This window comes from Chiloscyllium plagiosum, unplaced genomic scaffold, assembly GCF_037043375.1.
Source record: "Chiloscyllium plagiosum isolate Xiang-an unplaced genomic scaffold, Cpla_swu_hap1 HiC_scaffold_5, whole genome shotgun sequence".
Taxonomy (NCBI): Eukaryota; Metazoa; Chordata; class Chondrichthyes; order Orectolobiformes; family Hemiscylliidae; genus Chiloscyllium; species Chiloscyllium plagiosum.
Window position 1 is genome coordinate 95,767,645 of NW_028270143.1, and position 18,579 is coordinate 95,786,223.

Sequence of the window (18,579 nt, forward strand, 5' to 3'; positions counted from 1 at the left end):
CTAAAGTAACCCAAATGCAGGCAAGTTGGACTATTTAGTTTGGAGAAACTTAGTCAGTTTGGACAAATTAGTCCAAAGGGTCTGTTTCTGTGCTGTATGATGACAAACATACATTCTCTGTAGAAATAAAAACTCCACTAGGAAAGTAGCGAAGTCATGCCCAAGTAGAAAGGCTTGGAATAGTACAGTACTAGATTAAAATGAGACGCCTTACCAAGTTGCCAAAGAGTGATGGAGTTGAGACTGCAAATGATTTAATGTTCACCAAAAGATGACCAAGAAATTTGCGTTATACAGGGAAAGAAGATAGAATGAGAAGATATAAAATAAAAACAGATTGTAGGAACTATGCAAGAATGTAAAAAAGGGATGAGGAAGAGTTCTTTTGAAGTACAGACAGAAAAATGACAATGGCAAATGAACAACCAAACTCATATTTTATCTTCACAGTAGGAACCACAATTGATATATTAAATTCACAGAACATGACCTTTACTTGAGCAAGTTCTTTTTTCAGATTGCCAGCGTATGCAATATTTTGCTTCTATTGCTTTATATTCTTTATTGTATATGACTTAACTTGCATGATAAAACTAACCTACTTTATGCAATAAATACTTGCTCAAACTGTCTAAGTAGCCTTTAAGAGCCAAATAATCTATTTAATCTTTCAAATGGAGGTTTTATATCTCCTTCTCTCAATACTGCAATAAATGACATCCTTTTATCTTTTATGGACTGAAAGAAAAAGATATTGAACTGTTTGGACACTGAGTTAAACAGGGTTATTCTCTATTAAACAGAAACTCAGGTAATGATCTGAATCCCACCATAGCAGATATTGAATTTACATTTCACTAAGAATTAAGAGTGTCTAATGGTAACTGAGAAACCACTGTCAATTTTTGGGGAAAACCCATCAGTTCATTAATGCCCTGTAGGGAAAGAAATTGCTGTTCTTACTTGGTCTGGCCTATGTGTGACTCCATACCAATTGAGACAGGCAATAAATGTGCGCCTGGCCTATGACGCCCACATCCCATAAATGAATTTATTTTTAAAAACTTAGTGGCATGTGCTCATTTGACCCTGTTCTTATCTATCCAATTGGGGACAGAATTGCTTGTATTGGCTTCTGGTGTTTCCTAATGTATCTTTGATCTCTTCCCAATTTCATCTACATGCTGCCATGCCACCATCAGCAGTCATTCCCACATATTTACTGACGTAATTGCACTCCCTATCAACACCTTTCTAGCTACCTCTGCTCTCTAAATTGTCAGGCATCCAACCCTGTTGAAACTTTCTCCAGTTAAATAATGGGAACACCAATGTCATACCACATGTTCTAGTCACCCTCACCACCACTCAGTAGAAAACCTAGAATTGATCTGGATTGTTCAAACCTTGGTGCCATAAGTTCCTGACCACATCTGCACCTTCATCACAACCAGCTATTTTCAATAAAACATTACCCAAGTTCATCCCAGATCTCTGCTCATCCATTGCACCCTTGTTATCTGAAGACTTGATGCAGCCTTGACTAGCCACCATGATCGACATATCTAACCTCTAAAACATTACATTAACCAAACTCTGCTGTCCATCTCCCAACTTGTGTAAAATCCAGTTCAGTCATTCTCCGCTCACAGACACACCTCAGTTAAGGAATGCCTCCACTCTCACTTTCAGAGCCCTCCGTGGGCTTGGTCCTCACAGCCCTTCAACTCAAACAAAAACTGAATAAAAATGGTGGATGCTTTAAATCACACAAAAACAGGAATTGCTGAAAAAGCTCAGCAGGTCTGGCAACATCTATGAAGAGAAATCAGTTAACATTTTGGGTCCAGTGACCCTTCACAGAACTCAGAGGTGTGCTCCTCAATCCTGGTCTCTTGAGCATGCCCAATTTTAATTGCCTTACTATTGGAGGTTTGGCTTTCAGTTACCAAGGCCCTATACTCTGAAAATCCCTCCTTAAACCCTTCTGCCTCACTTTCCTGGTGACAAGTCTTAAAATTTACCTCTTTTGCCAAGCTTTTGGTCATCTGACCTCATGTTGCTTTGTGCCGAATGTCAAATTTTGTTTCAAGTTTTCAGACATTGTGGTATACAAGCAACATAGTTTTTTTTTAAAAATAAAATGAAATCAGCTGGTCAAGTCCTCATTTTCATTTAATTTTAAAAAAGCAAATGCTATTTGTCAAGTATGCTTATGTCATGTCTTCTGCAACAATGCCTGTTTATTGCACACAAATAACAACAAACCACAATCATTCTTGTACAAGTTTATTTGCAGGACTGCCTGCAATGTTGAATTTTCAAATCATTAGATTTGAATCAGGAATCAAGCTAATCAGTGGTAGAATGATCTTTCATACATGTCAGTTCTATCATCTCCAACAGAACAACTTACAGTTCTCAACTTCAGCCAAAGCAATGATACTTCAGGATCCTGCTAGAAGATGATGTGAGTTTGTTGTTTGTTGGGAGGACATAGGAAAAACAAAATGCAGTTCTACTCAACAGCAATCTTGAAAAACTTTAAGTTTTAAATATACTACAGATATGATTACAATATTTCATGGTCATGCAAGTCATCTGTTCTGTGCTATTACATTTCGTGGGAGGGACAATTTTAGTTACCAATACATTAAAATCATGTTGAAAGTCAAGATTTTCAGCATGTTCACTTATGACAATGTTCCACTCATAAGTTAAAACGAGGTCTTATTCCAATGTTTATACGCTCAGCTTTTATATAGTTTTATGGGAAAATTAACACGCCTCAAATATAGCTCATATCAGTGTCAGAGTTTTACAGCTTGGAGTAAGGCTCTTTGGCCCATTGTGTCCGTCAAACATCCATCCATTCTAATCCCATTTTCCAGTACTTGGCCTTGTATGCTTTAGCATTTCAAGTGTCATCTAAAGAATTCTTAAATGCCTTGAGGGTTCCTATCTTGTTGACTCTTTTAGGTAGCAAATTCTTGATACCCACCATGAAAAATCTTCTCCGCAAATACCTTTAAACCTCCTGCTCTTTACATTAAAACTATGTCCCTAGTTATTAATCCTTCTACTAAGCCCCATCTGCCCTATACATGCTCAACTTCTGCAGCTCAAATCAGAACCTCCTCAGATGACTGTTCTAAGTAAAACAACCCTGGCCCATCTGGTCTCACTTCATAGTGAAATCACTTCAGCCTAGGGAGCTTCCTCGTGCATCTCATCTGCACCCTCTCCAGTGCAATCATATCCTTCCTATAATGTGACAACTAGAACTGCACAGTCCTCCACCAGCAACCATGATCCAAGACTTGTAACTAACATACAGCTCCATCATAACCTACTTGCCCTTGTATTCAATGTCTTGATAAATAAAGGCAAATGTGCCATTGTCTTCTTAACCATTGATCCATCTGTTCTGCTACTTTCAAGAATGTTTGGGCAGATACACTAAGATCCCTCAGTACCTTGTACAGTCCTACCATTCAGGATATACTTGCTTGTCTTGTTAAAAGCTTCACCACTCACTTTTCAGGATTAAATTCCATTTACCACTGTTCAGCCTGTCAGCTTTAACAAACTTTCAAGTCACAAAAAGTCATCGTCTGCAGTGATATTATAATTTGCAAACAGCTTAGTTAAACCCAGACCTGAATTTTAATGAACTATAACCATACATCTATGCACCTTCCTCTGGATAAACTATTGCAAGTGGCACTCATTACTGCTGATTTGCAACCATTAGTTGTGTGTTGGACTGAAGTTTTTTTTTCCCAATAAAAAATGTTTCTACTCAAATGTTCACTGAATTCCCAGATAAAGTTCATTTATTTAAACACAAATACATTTACAGCATGCAGTCAGTCAAAACTAAATGATGGCTTAACAAAAACATTTTATGTGCCTTCTCCTGTCCGACTTAGTCTGCACCACATTCCACAGGCGGAAACCTTAGTGTCTTCTCATGTCAAATTTAGAACTATTACAGTAATTTCCTTAGCATTGTTTAAATTATGCAAATAATTTAGTTGATCACCATGAATAAATATTAGATTTTTATTCAATTGCATTTATGCTCAAAATCATTCATTTCTACAAGATCTGAGGAACAAGCTCACAATAAGCACTTGAAGGGTACACTGCAATGCAATCAGGATAACAAGGCATTTACTATTCAAATGACAAATTTATATTCAACACCTTTTGTGTCGTCCTGTCCAGATGATTTGCCATGGCAACTTTGATTAACATCACATATTGGAAATTGCACAGAAAATTGAAATACAATAAACAGGTCCTTAAACCAGTTATGTTTCCAGTGCAGTGACTGCACCTAATGGCCAGTATTGAGTGTTAGGCACATAAGACCCAATATCTGAAAAGAATATCTAACAAGTAAATATGCAAAATCAGATGGTTTTTTATATTATCAAGACAACAAACATACAAAAACAATTAAGTTTCATCTTAAATAATAAATCTCATGGACCAAACATTCCTTTTTTCAGATGCAAATGGAGTATGGCTTTTTTTTTGCATCATCTAGGAGGCCTGATAGACGAACTGGTCAAATCAGTATCAGAGCAACAAGTCCAAGTATTATTAGATTCAAAACTGACCTTCAAAAGTGGTCAAAGTACATTCGGCACTATGTTTAACTCAGATTTGCATTATTAGCTAATTTGTTGGTCAGCCTCCAGTCAGCAAGTAAAACAGAGCTGGAAAATTGGGAGGCCAAGGAAGAGAGAGAGCACACAATGCTAAAAACAATCACCTGTTTAATTAAGCACATCAATTCATCATTTATTCAGATCACATATTTGTACTTCCTGTCAATTTGGTTGGTTACTTGTAAAGTTGTTTTCTTTAGTACATAAATGATTCACCTACTCAAATATTCAATACCATAGCCAATATCTTGCCAGAAGGCTTGATGCATCAGGTTAAGGATATACCTTGCTGATTAGTCACAAGTAATAATACTCCACAAGTAACTAACCAAATCGACAAGCAGACACACCCTTTTTTGAAATTATAAGTGGTATGTAAAACAAGGGCATTTTAGGGGATGCACCACTTAAAAATATGCCTCAATAATGTTTAAGTCAGGTCTAAATTTAGACTATTAGCTCCATGGAGACACTTCATTGAAGTTTTGTTCATTGCATATTGCTTACTCACTTTATCCCACTAAAGAATCTTAGCTGGCTATGTGACCTTATCCATCATTTAGTCTGTTCTCATCTTTCCCCATTCATGTTAATAACCTTTCATACTGTGAACAGGGTTTCTGGACAAGTGCCAGGACTGAACCAGTTTTTCCTCCTGGGGACTTTTTTTAAAATGTTAGCCTCAACATCAGTATTTTGCTTTCCTAACGAAGGCCAATTATAGTAAAATAGTACTTCACAAATTTGCACTTACTTTCCATTTGTGGGTATTTTCAAATGAGCCATTTTGCATTTTGAGTTATCATTGAATAGGTTGACTAACAGCATATTCCAGGTATTAAAAAAAAACAGATTAGGATAAAATGTTCAAGCAATGGCCAAATATTACAGATGTTATTTTTTTTAAATTGAGTATTTGCACTTCTCCTGAAATCTATTTTAAAAACAGTAAAAGTGCAATGTTTTAACTCAAATACTTTTAAATAATGCTCTCCCTGCGTAATGAGCCTAAAGACAAAATACTGATCTTTAGTTTATCATAAAAAGCAATGGCAAAATCTGGACAGACTATGTTGCGTGCTCCAAATCAAAATATAATGCCTTTTAATTTACCCTCATTTATGCTCAGATAATGTGTTTTAGCGTTCTCCCATAAACTTAGTCAGACAATGCCACAATATATTTATGTTACAGTCTCATTAGACATTCCTGTATTTTACTGTTAGCAGCTTATTATTCTGTACTACCCTAAATCTGCTCTAACCATATACTGTCATGAATGTACCTTCAGTATTCAAATTGTTCTACTCCTCTTCATCTCAAACCAAAAAAAAATCCATTTCAAGAAAAAAACTTCAAGTACTATCTTAATTTACACAAGGGTGATAGCTGCGTTCCTCCAAATCACTTTTCACTGTAAAACAAGCTTATCAAATCTACTTGGCGACATTGTTTCACAAGTCCTAAAACAATGAAATGTACACAAATTAGGCTTCATTGCTTCTGCTAAAGTTTTCCTGCAACAACGTACATTCAACTTGGCACAGTGCAGACTAAATTTAAGACATGAATGACAATGTACTGTGCAATGGAGCTACACATTAAATTAAATGTAGTTATTTGCAAGGCGCCTACATTGCACTCTTGTTTTGCAAGAAGATCAGTAAGGAGGTTCTGCCAAGGGTGGAGCTGTACAGGCCAGGGCTTTTTTTTTTTTTAAATATAATTTTTCAAAAATAATCCTGTGAAAAGTCTAGTTGGAGAGTTCACTGCTTTGGAATGATAAGTTGTTTGGATGATACCTCTTTGATTATGTTGTTGCTTTAGCAGCTGTAAAGAAAAAAAATGAAATCAGTATTATAAAACCTAGTCAAATCCATGTGTTGAATGGTTTTGCAAATCATAAAACAGCATTTATTATTTTCGTTAACAAACGAAATTCTCAAGGAAGTCTGGAAGGAAATAAGGGAAAGATAGGAAGAATCAAAGAGCTATAACTGGAAATTTTGATTTTAAAGTAGGCACGTTACATTTAAATTCAACTATATCATGTTTCGGTATTTAAAATTAGAACCCAGCACTGCATGAAACAGGAATTTTTCTTCACAGGGTGGTAATGCCAATTCAACTCTATTTAATCTTTAAATTTCAAATATTTTGTCAATATCTTTAAAAAGAAAGGTTCATTGAAAGCCCAGAATATAAAGTGATATCATGAAAGGAGAGATGGATGCAACTAAGATACATATCAGCCATGATCTCACTGATTAGCCTGCTCCTCTTCCTAGCACTTAGTGAAAGAAGCAAGCAACCAACAAAGTTACTTTTCTCTTCTGAATAATATCTATCATGGAATGAAATGTATAGCAAAATGATAATAGGTTTAATCACTAATTAATCTATTAAAACTTGAGATTTTCTTTCAATTCCTGATCTTGGGAAATTCAAATGTGTTAAACATAGACCTATATATACATACAGGGAAATTAAAAGATTTGCTCACCACATTGTGACAGTATTATGGGCTAACAGATAAATTACATTAAAAGCTCACTGTGGAAGACAAACAGTAGTCTCTTAGTAATATACCACGAAGAATAAAGCTTTTATACAAAGCCAATATTTTGAAACTTCACTAACCATTTTCAAAACTTTAATGAACTCCATTCAAAGTTTATACTTTTAAGAAAATACCAATTATTCTACCTATGCTTACCTAGTAGAGCTATAAACAACTAGTTTGAGATTTTAAGGTGCGTCATTGAAATTTGTTCGAATTGGAAAGCAATGTAAATGTTAGCTTGCAGGTGCTGTTGCCTGCCTGGTCTTAAAGGTAGGGTGTTGGGTCAAATTGGCACTTAAAAATAGAATGCAAAAGATTACTACATGCTGAAATCACGCATAGCAAGAACAATAACAACTAGTGATCTCGCATACACAAAATAATAAAGCCCAGTCTTGGAAGCAATTATTTAGGAAGGCTCAGTACATATGGGTTGGATGGAGAATTGTAACTAGCTTGTTATTATGCAATTTTATTGGCTTATGGGGTCCATATAGAAAGGATGTAGAGAACCACTTTTACAAAAAGCGTGACAGAGATTTAATTTAACAGATAAGAATAATCTTTTCTCAGAGTTGCAACAATTTAGAACTCTGCTTCCAAAGCCTTTTAAGGAAAAGTCCTTGAATATTTTTAAGGCAGATGTGCATAGATTCTTGAAGCAAGGTGGTGTGGGGCTAGGTGGTCACGTGGAGTTATCGGCTAAGATCTTACTAAATGGCAGGCCAGCTTGAAGGGCCAACTAGCCTACTCCTGCTCTGTCCTACTTCGATTTGAATGTTGGTATGGAATAAAAAAGGACAAAAAAGTCACACAAAGTCCAAGGGATTATTTTAAATCATTTCAAATACACAAAAGGATCATTCAGAATCTATAGGATTAGGAAAAGTCTGTGGGAAGGAATTATCTATCACAAGTGTAAGAATAGGAGGTTATGTATTCACCTATTGTCATTTATATCTCTCAGGTCACCTGCAAGATCCATGTATATCCAGTAGCGAGAAAAAAATGCAACAGTAAAGTTAATGGAATTTGCAGAAAAGAATGTTCTATTATCGGGAGAGTAGGTAAGATGGAAGAAAACTTAAAGACAATGCTTCCTGAAAAGAATACAATGTTTCAGAAACAATACTTCAAATGAAGAGCTTTTACCTCCACTGAGTGGAGTAAACTCATCTATACCAGTTGGCAAAGCAGGAATGTATATCAAAGTCAAGTAATTTATATTTGCATAACCATTGAAAGAAAAAAAAAATTGATCTTGTAAATGTAAAGGCAACAAGTTAATTTGCTACAAGGCAGTCTTTATCAAATCAACATTCTACACAAGATTTTTACACTATGTGTAAAAAATAAATCAATATATTTGCACCATCAGACTGGAGGCTGCATTTTGTGGCCAGCAAAGCACTAAAGCTGGCTTGAGAGCTCAAAAGAAAACTATTCACAAAGATTTATTAAGCTTTATGGCCTGGATGTTCCCCTTCTGAGTATTAGCTTAAACCTGAAGCTAAGTCATAGGGATCCCAAGCATTCAGCAATAAGGATGACCTCAAACTTGGTGGGCAGTCAATCACACTGAACAACTCACATTTTGCAAATCTAGTAGTAAAATGAATGGTTAAATAGGTAACTAAATGATCGGGACATGCACATGGGATTAAGTTGAAACCTGTTTTTTTTTTTAAAATTGTGCATTTTTAACCATAATACAAAAAATGGCATTGCTCAAATAAAATTCATTTCAGTGTTCGAATGATTGTTCAAAAGTGATCATAAACTAGTTATACTTCATTCAACAAGACAATTATTTTCAAGCATTTCAGACAGAAGCTGAATATTTGTTTTAAACTGCAAATATGAACTAAAGAAGTTGGTGTCAGTTTAAGAAAAGTAATGACTGACCATTTCATTGTCATAATTATTGCAAGATCCATTCATCTGTGCTTCATCGCAAATGATCATTCACAACTTTTTATTTGTATGGGCTATGTAAGCAAAATGGCTTAAGAATCACAGGTATTCAGATACCTATATACAAGGCCACATGCACTATACATTCTAAGATAAACTATTTGTTCGATCATTCTAAACATACCCAATATTCTTCAGAAACTACATTTAAAACACTGCCTTAACCTCCAGCTTACATAAGTAATAAACTTACATATTACATCAAGGTAGCTTACCTTTAACAGATGAAGGCACGAAGCCAATGTCTCCAATTTCAGCATTATTAGCCATCCCTCCACCAACACTACAAAACAAAAAAAAAGCTATTATATTCCAAACTCCCAAATGGGAATTTTTTTTATATATAAAAAGGAGAGGAACTGAACAGTTTTCAATTTCTGCCTAGCTGGCCCAATAATTTGTCCCAACACTGGTTTGCATTCAGAAATAGCTGTATGCAAACAGCACTTACCCATCTGGAACAAAAACATCAGTTTAAAAAAAGCACAATAATCTAATCAGAGAAGACGCCACCATCTTAAGACAGAGGCCTAGTTCCAGATCACTGAGGTCACCACTACCCATTACATTACTTCCCCTTTTGATTACCAAAAACATCCTTCCTGAATTTACCACATCCCCCATAATAGTTATCATTTCATAATAATGTGCAATCATATAAAGATAGCAGCTACCAATACAGTGCCATACTTAATATTTTCTATTCCTTGAACACTTTCAATGATTTATTATCACATGAATAGAGATAGTGAAAAGTATTGTTTTGCATGTGATCTAGCTGTTCTTGAATCTATTAATACATGTTTTTAAACATTTATATCTTCTGCCTAATGGAAGAGTATAACAGGGGTGGGAGGGGTCTTCGATTATATTGGCTGTAATGGATTTACAGTTAAATTTAAATTGTAAAATTCCTCTTGAAATATAGTGATACTTTATACCTCAAGCAATTTATTTTAGACACAAAAATAACAATTGCATTTCAAAATTTCATGTTATTGTTACAATTACCACCATCTTGTTCATCCACACTATACAGTCTTGGAAATAAAACTTTGAATCTTTCAAGATGCTGTGTGTAAAACGTAGAATCAAGCAAGCAATTAAAGCATAGGCCTTAGAATTTCAGTGATAGATATACAGCTGGACAACAAACACCAGTAATACCTATGAAAGGATATTGAAAGATCAATTTCAAATCTGACTGACATTCAAGCTAGATTCATTTCACCAAATAAAATGTGTCAACCAGATCATCAGATGCTTACGTAGGATTCATACCCCTTTCCTTTCGGGAGGCTAAACTATTCCACTTCTCAGATGAAGGTGAAGGTGAAATTAGATCATATGAACATTTCTAAAACAAAAATAATACCTCCTAGGAAATTTATTGTACAATCAGCTAATATCAGAGGAAAAGTTATTCAACAAAATTGCCTCATTAGAATCTCAAACTTACTACAGGAGACAATCATTCAGTTCTTTCTGCTGATGGGTCCTTGAGAAATCAGTTTAGCTCCACATCTGCTTTCTGACCATGGCCTTGTTTCTGTATTGTATACTCCATGCAATCAGTTAGAGACATAACTTAATCAAGCTCAACTGATTCTTCCAATAGTCAGTAACATGGTCCAGATTTTGTATTTCAGTCAAAAGAATAAGTTATTAAAATTTCGATTCCAAGAATGAACAGGGATTCACAGAAACCCATCAATTCTAGCAAGCCTAGACAGTGTAAGCACAGGATGTTCCGAGTGACCAAAATCAGTCTAAGGATACTGGGTTTGCCATTTAGGACTGAGCTAAGAGTTTTCTTTGCCCGGAGTGTTGACAACCTCTGCTACAGAAAGCAGAGTCACAAAGCATGGAAACAGACTCTTCAGTCCAACTAGTCCATGCCAACCACTTCCCACCCTGGTCTAACCTTCCTGGTTTTGCCCATATGCCTCCAAACCTTTCCTATTCACCCATTTGATCAGATGCCTTTTAAACGTTGCACCTGCATCTGCCACTTCTTCTGGCAGCTTATTCTACACATGAACCACTGTTTAAAAAAAAAGAAAGTTGCGCCTCGTGTTCTTTTTAAAGCTTTCTCCCCTCACCTTAAAAATATGCCTCCTAGTTTTGAACTCCCCCACCTTTGGGAAAAAACCTTTGCTATTCATCTTATCTATGACCGTCACCATTTTACAAACCTCTATAAAAGGTCACCCCTCAAACTCCCATGGTCCAGTGAAGTGTGTCCAGGCCTATCCGACTCAAAGTCTCAGTCCCAGCAAAATCTTAAGTCATTGTTGAACCCTCTCCAGTTTAATATCTTTCCTGTAACAAGGCAACCAGAACTACAATCAGTCCTCCAGAAGGTTTGAAGGGCCAAGAGCAGGCAGGTGGGACAAGTTTAGTTTTGTGATTATGTTTGGCATGGACAGGTAGGAACAAAGGGTCTGTTTCCACGCTGTGTGACTCTAAGAGACCTCCCCAACTCCCTGTACAACCTCAATATGACATCCCAAAGCAGTTGAGGTCAATTGAATAAGAGTCAGGTATAGCCCTTAGTACTAAAAGGAGAGAAAGTGGGAGCAGGATACAGAGTTGGATTAGCCATGATCATCTTAAATGGTAATCCAGGCACAAAAGACCAAATGGCCTATTGCCAGTCCTAATTTCTATGTTTCACACCTCAATCTGTGGAATTCCCTTGCCCAGTGAAGTAGTTGAGGTTTCCTCATTGAAGGTTTTTAAAGCTAATTAGATAATTCCTTTACTGATCAAAAAATTAAGGGTTATGGTGAGGGGGCGGATAAGTGGAGCTGAGGCCACGAAAAGATCAGTCACGGTCTTATTGAATGATGGAGCTGGTTCGAAGGATCATTCCTGCTCAGGGGTCTAATTATCCACAATACCAATTATCAGTAACATCTTGGCTACAGAAGACTCAATATATTATCGCATGTTACTGCATGGAGATAGTAAATGCCCAAATTTAATTTCAACCTTGCAACTTAAATATTAAAGCAATTTATATTGTTTATCTAATCCTAGTCTTCATTCAGTTTCCACCATGAACAAGAGCAAAATATTAAGATTTAGTACTTGCCACAATGTAACTCTTCACTAAGGGACAGGGATTTACTTCATTACGCTCGAAGAGGATGGTGCCACTATTCTGACTGATAATAAATGATGTACACAAAATTCACTCTCCACTTCAAGATGACAGCAGAGCAGCTCATCTGCTCTATCCTCTTGCTTTGCTTTTGTCTGCGTTTTTTGAACTTTTTAAACTTATTCAGACAGAACTGGTTGGGAATGGTGGCAAGGTTAGCTTGCAGATTGGAGGCAGTCACGGGGAGGCGAGATCCTGGTGTGAACATGAGGCAAGTCCCCAGACTGGAGGCCATTGCAGGGAAGTGAAGGAGAGGCTATCGCAAGGTGGTGAGTCCCCTTCATGAAGAGGCAAGGCCCCTTGTGAACTGCAGATGACGCCTGGAGTTTCGAAGTCTGGTATGGTCTAGAGGCTGGAAGGACTAAATTGCGCATTTTTATTGCTAGGTTTTTTTTATTTTTTCTATTTTATATCAAATACTTAAGTATCTGTGCCTACATATCTTGAACATTAGATGGCACCATGAGTGGCAACTTGTAAACTTTTCACTGTACTCATTTGAGTACATGAGACAAAGCTAATTCAATTCAGATAGCACTTCCAATGTTCAATGGGAAAAGTGATGTGAAGGTGCCGGTGTTGGACTAGGGAGAACAAAGGTAAAAAGCACAACACCAGGTTATAGTCCAACAGAGGTAAAAACAATGACTGCAGATGCTGGAAACCAGATTCTGGATTAGTGGTGCTGGAAGAGCACAGCAGTTCAGGCAGCATCCAAGGAGCTTCAAAATCCAACAGGTTTACTTGGAAGTACTAGCTTTTGGAGAGCTGCTCTTTTGTCAGGTAACTGATGGAGCAGCATCATAGGACAGTTTATAGCAAGTGATCTTACAACTGATGCAATATACTTAACAAACAGACTGCTGTTAAATCTTTTATCATTTAGAATGGGTTTCAGGTTTCCATTCATTAATATGCAAATCCTAGAACTTCTTTTAAGACACATTCCTGAGATAGCTTAAGGTTTTACTAAAAAAAAATCTCAGCTCAGACAATACATTAAAGGTGTGAGGTTAGAATCTGTCTGTATTCCAGTCTTCAGTCAGACTAGTTCCATTTCCAAAGTAGGAATTTCTAAAATGTCACATGGATTGACTGCCTGCAGATTGTGCTTTTTGAACAAAGTGAAATGTATCTGCCATCTGATGAAGGAGCAGCGCTCTGAAAGCTAGCGCTTCCAAATAACCCACTGTTAAAAGATTTAATTTTTAATAAAACCTTAAGTTATCACAGGAATGTGATTTGAAAGAAGTTCTGAGACTTACATATTAATGAAACCTGCAACCCATTCTAAAAGATGAAAGATTTAACAACCATCTAGGTTTGCTCAATGCATTGCATCAGTTGTATGATACTATGATCTTTTGCTATAAGTCATCCTATGATCCTGCCCCACGAACTACTCTGATGAGGGAGCAGTGCTCCAAAAGCTAGAATTTCCAAATAAATCTGTTGGACTATAATCTGGTATTGAGATTTTTAATCATGGGAATAGGTATTACAATGAGAGCACCAGCAGAATTCTGCAGATTTGTAAAACCTGGAACTTGTTAAAATAGTCTGTACAAATTATTAGTGTGCCAGAGCACACAACAAAAGCATTGAAAATAGTCAAGTTTAGTCAAAAGTATTTGACTTATTAGAATATTCCAAGAACAAATTTTCACATCCACGATACATACAACTTATCTGATTTTACACCGCCTCCACCTCCACGGACTGCAACTGCTTGGCTGTTCTGGAAGAATCCACCTCCCCCACGAATTGCACTTGGGTGAGTTGGGGAAGCCATAGGGGGCTGCCCAGGGCGGATTGGTTTAGCTAGATAAACAAAAGGAAAAGCATTTGTAAAAACATTAAGTCTTGCTTCAAGCCATAGTCATAACGTTACACTTTAAACACCCTGCTACGCTTATACAAACAAGAAAAAGGTTTATACAATTTAGGAATTATGCTTTGAATTGCATTAGATTTACAGAATCTACAAAGAAACTGACCATAATTCCTAAATTAAGAGTAAAACCACACCAGCAGGTAAGGCAAGAGGGTGTCAAAATAAATTAAAGGAATTCTATCCAAATGGATAGTAGAATTGAAACAATGTAGGTGGACTCTGTACACATCAGCACAGTCACCAGTACCAAAGGGAGGACCTCAGCAAGACACCCTCCAAGGACAAGCAGTCACCTACACTGAAGAGCAGGTCATCATGGGCCTCGTGTTGAGGAGTGCATAAGGCCCAAACACTACATCACTAGAGTTTTCCTCTTTCCCACCTCCTCTAACCAAAAGAGAAGTGGAGGGATAGGGGGAGGGGGAAGCAGCCAGAAGTCACTGCACAGACTGGCACAAATGATATAGGTAGAAAGAGAGACAAGGTCCTGCAGAGTGATTATAGAGAGCTAGGAGAAAAGTTAAAAACCAGGACCTTGTTGGTGATAATCTCCACATCACTTCCAGTGCCATGTGCTAACAAGGGTAAGAACAAGAGATTATCACAGATGAATGCTAAAGTGGTGGTGCAGGGAGAGGGGTTTCAGATTTTGAGATCACTGGAATCTTTTCTGGGACAGACGTGACCTGTTCAAGAGGGATACATTGCACCTAAACTGGAGGGGAACCAGTGCTGCAAGGGAGGGTTTAAACTAGATTGCCATGGGCATGGGATCCACATTAGCAGGGAGGCAAATGCAAGGGCACTTGCTCGAAGGGCATACAGTAAACAGAAAAAGTTGAAGAGACAAGTCAGGCTGGAACATGACAGGGAACAAGGAACACCTGTTGGATTAAATTGCATTTATTTCTATGCAAGAGGGCTGACAGATAAGGACAATGAACTCAGGGCGTGGATAGTTATGTGGGACTGCGATATTATAGTCATTACACAAACATGGCTAAGGGAGGGACAGCCTAATGTGCCAGGGTACAGGTGCTTTAGACAGGACAGAGGTGGTGGAAGGAGGGGAGAGGAAGTTGCATTTTTGATTAAGACAAGTATCACAGCAGTAATCATATGAAGTAACTGAAGGATTATCCAGTGAGGCTTTGTGGGGGGAAGCTAAGAAATAAGAGTATGGTGATCTCATTGCAGTTGTACTATGTGCCCCAAATAGTCAACAGGAATTAGAGGAATAAATATGCAGGGAGACTTGCAAGAGGATTGTTATAGTAGGGGATTTTAGTTTTCCTAACATAAACTGAGATTACCAGGAATGGAATTTGTTAAGTGCGTCCAGGAATGTTTCCTCAAGCAGAGGGAAGTATGGGAAGGGGTCAAACTCAACTTACTTTTGGGAAATAGGTCAGGACAGGAGACAGTAGGGAACACATGGGGCCAGTGACCATAGCTCTATTGATTTTAAAATAGTTATGGAAAGGCTCAAAAACTGATCCACAGATTAAAGTCCTAAATTGGAGCAATGCAAATGTTGATGGAATTAGACAGGAGCTTGCAGGGGTTGATTGGAGTAGTTTGCTTGCAGGCAAAGGGACCTCTGGCAACTGGGAGGCCTTTAAAAGTGAGATACCTAGAGTTCAAGGTCTAAAAGATTCTTGTGAGGGTGAAGGGAAAGATTGGCAGAAGTAGGGAACCCTGGATGACATGACAAGATATTGAGGCTTTGACCAGAAAAATGGAGGGATGGCACAGGTTCAGGCGCTGGGATCAAAAGAATCCCTGAAGATATACTGGCAATATCAGGATTTTACTGAAGGAAATCCTTCAGTAAAAGGGGCACAAGATAGCCTTGGCTGAGAAGATTTGGGTGAATCCAATGAGGTCCTTTAAATATATTAAAGGAAAAAGAATAACAAAAGAGAATAGGGATGCTCAATGACCAAAATGGACATGTATATTAGAATCACTGGAGATGGACAAGGTTCTTGAATATTTTCCTGTGTGTTTATCATACAGAAAGACAACTTGGGAAAGTTAGTGGTGATATCTTGGGGACAGTCTGTATCACAGTGGTGTTGGATGCATTAAAATGTAAGAAGGTGGATAAATCTCCTGGTCCTGACCAGATATATCCAAGAACACTGCAAAGGGCTAGAGAAGAAATTGCAGGAGCCCTGGCTGATATTTTTGCATCATTGTTAGTCATGGGTGAGGTCCCGGAAGATTGGAGGGTAGTGAATGCTGTGTCATTATTCAGGAGCTGCAAAGAAAAGCCTTGGAACTATACTTAGACTAGTACGTTTAACAACAGTAAGTTATTTGAAAAGATTGAGGGATAGGACATATATGCATTTTGAAAGACAGGGTTTGATTATGAGTAGTCAGCACAGCTTTGAGAGTGGGAGATCATGCCTCACAAATTTGCTAGAGTTCTTTGATGAAGTGACCAGGAAGGTTGATGAGGGCAGTGCAGTAGACAGAGTCTATATGGAACCAAAAGAGAAAATGCTGGAAAATCTCAGCAGGTCTGGCAGCATCTGTAAGGAGAGAAAAGAGCTGATGTTTCAAGTTTAACTGACCCTTTGTCAAACCTCCCTTTTTTTTTTTAGCTTTGACAAAGGGTCAGTTAGACTCGAAACGTCAGCTCTTTTCTCTCCTTACAGATGCTGCCAGACCTGCTGAGATTTTCCAGCATTTTCTCTTTCAGTTTCAGATTCCAGCATCCACAATAATTTGCTTTTATCCAGAGTCTATATGGATTTCAGTAAGGCCTTTGATCAGGTTCCACAGGCTGCTCTGGAAGGTTAAATCGCATGGAATCTAGGGCGAGCTGGCAAATTGGATACACAATTGCCTTGGTTGTAGGAAGTAAAAGGGCAACAATGGAAGGATGTTTGTCAGACAGGAGGTCTGTGACAAGTGGAGTGCCTCTGGGGTTGGTTTTGGGCCCTCTGCTGTTTGTTATCTATAGCAATGATTTGGATGAGAATGTACAAGACACGATTACTAAGTTTGATGACCCTAAAACAGGCAGTCCCATGGACAGTGAGGAAGGTTATCAGAAATTGCAGCAGAATCTTGATCAACTGGGGAATTGGGTAGAGAAATGGCAAATGGAGTTTAATATAGCTAAGTGTGAAGTGTTGCATTTTGGAAAGCCAAATCATGTTAGGAGTTTCATGGTAAATGTTAGGGCCTTAAGGATTGTAATGGAATGGCGGGATCTTGGAGTTCAGGTTCACAGGTCTCTGAAATTGGAGTCACAGATAACCAGGGCAATGAAGGAGGCTTTTGGCACACTGGCCTTCATCAGTCAGGGCAGAGTATAGAAGTCAGCATGGATGGGCATTTAGGTTGGCATGGACCAGTTTGGACCAAAGGGCTTGCCTCTATGCTGTAGGACTCTATGACCATGTGACTCTATGAATGGAGTCAAACAGGTATGATTTAATTGCCATTATGGAGATGTGACTGCAGATGACCAAGGCTCAGACTGGAATATTCAAGAGTTTTCAATATTTAGGAAAAATAGGAGAAAGTGAGGACTACAGATGCTGGAAAAGTCAGAGTCGAAAATGGTGGCGCTGGAAAAGCACAGCAGGTCAGGCAGCATCCAAGGAGCAGGAGAATCGGTGTTTTGGGCATAAGCCCTTCATCAGGTATGTGAAGTGGGGGAGGAGGATGAGAGATAAATAGGAGTGGGGCGATAGGCAAGAAAGAAAAGGAGATGGGTACTGCTAATAATAAAGAATGGGATCAACACATTGGTGAAACAGCATCTTAGATGAGGAAGTTAGAATGTGTAAATCTTAGATCAGTTTGGGTAGAGGTAAAAAATGGGAAGTCAAGCATTAGCTGGAGCTTTTCCCATAATCAAAGTTATCGAGGAGAAAGTGAGGACTGCAGATGTTGGAGATCAGAGCTGAAAATGTGTTGCTGGAAAAGCACAGCAGGACAGGCAGCATCCAAGGAGCAGGAGAATCGACGTTTTGGGCATGAGCCCTTCTTCAGGAATAAGGAAAGTGTGTCCAGCAGGCTAAGATAAAAGGTAGGGAGGAGGGACCTGGGGGAGGGGCGTTGGAAATGCGATAGGTGGAAGGAGGTTAAGGTGAGAGTGATAGGCCGGAGTGGGGGCGGAGAGGTCAGGAAGAAGATTGCAGGTGAGGAAGGTGATGCTGAGTTCGAGGGTTGGGACTGAGACAAGGTGGTGGGAGGGGAAATGAGGAAACTGGAGAAATCTGAGTTCATTCCTTGTGGTTGGAGGGTTCCTAGGCGGAAGATGAGGCGCTCTACCTCCAGC

General features: G+C 38.2%; 1 protein-coding gene across 2 annotated transcripts in view; it reads right to left on the minus strand.

Moving 5' to 3' along the window:
* Positions 1-3,809: 3,809 nt before the first annotated feature.
* The window catches only part of LOC122550078 (kinesin-1 heavy chain), a 100,898-nt gene continuing 86,128 nt past the window's right edge, over positions 3,810-18,579 (minus strand). The window contains exons 25-27 of one of the 2 annotated variants that reach the window (XM_087987517.1): positions 14,065-14,203; positions 9,432-9,499; positions 3,810-6,509 (exon numbers count right to left, since the gene is read on the minus strand). In XM_087987517.1, coding sequence (XP_087843643.1) covers positions 6,490-6,509; positions 9,432-9,499; positions 14,065-14,203 — 227 coding nt within the window. In that variant the 3' untranslated portion in view covers positions 3,810-6,489. Of the gene's footprint in view, positions 6,510-8,167; positions 8,215-9,431; positions 9,500-14,064; positions 14,204-18,579 lie in introns of those variants that run through there. The other variant, XM_087987516.1, reaches the window with a different exon arrangement.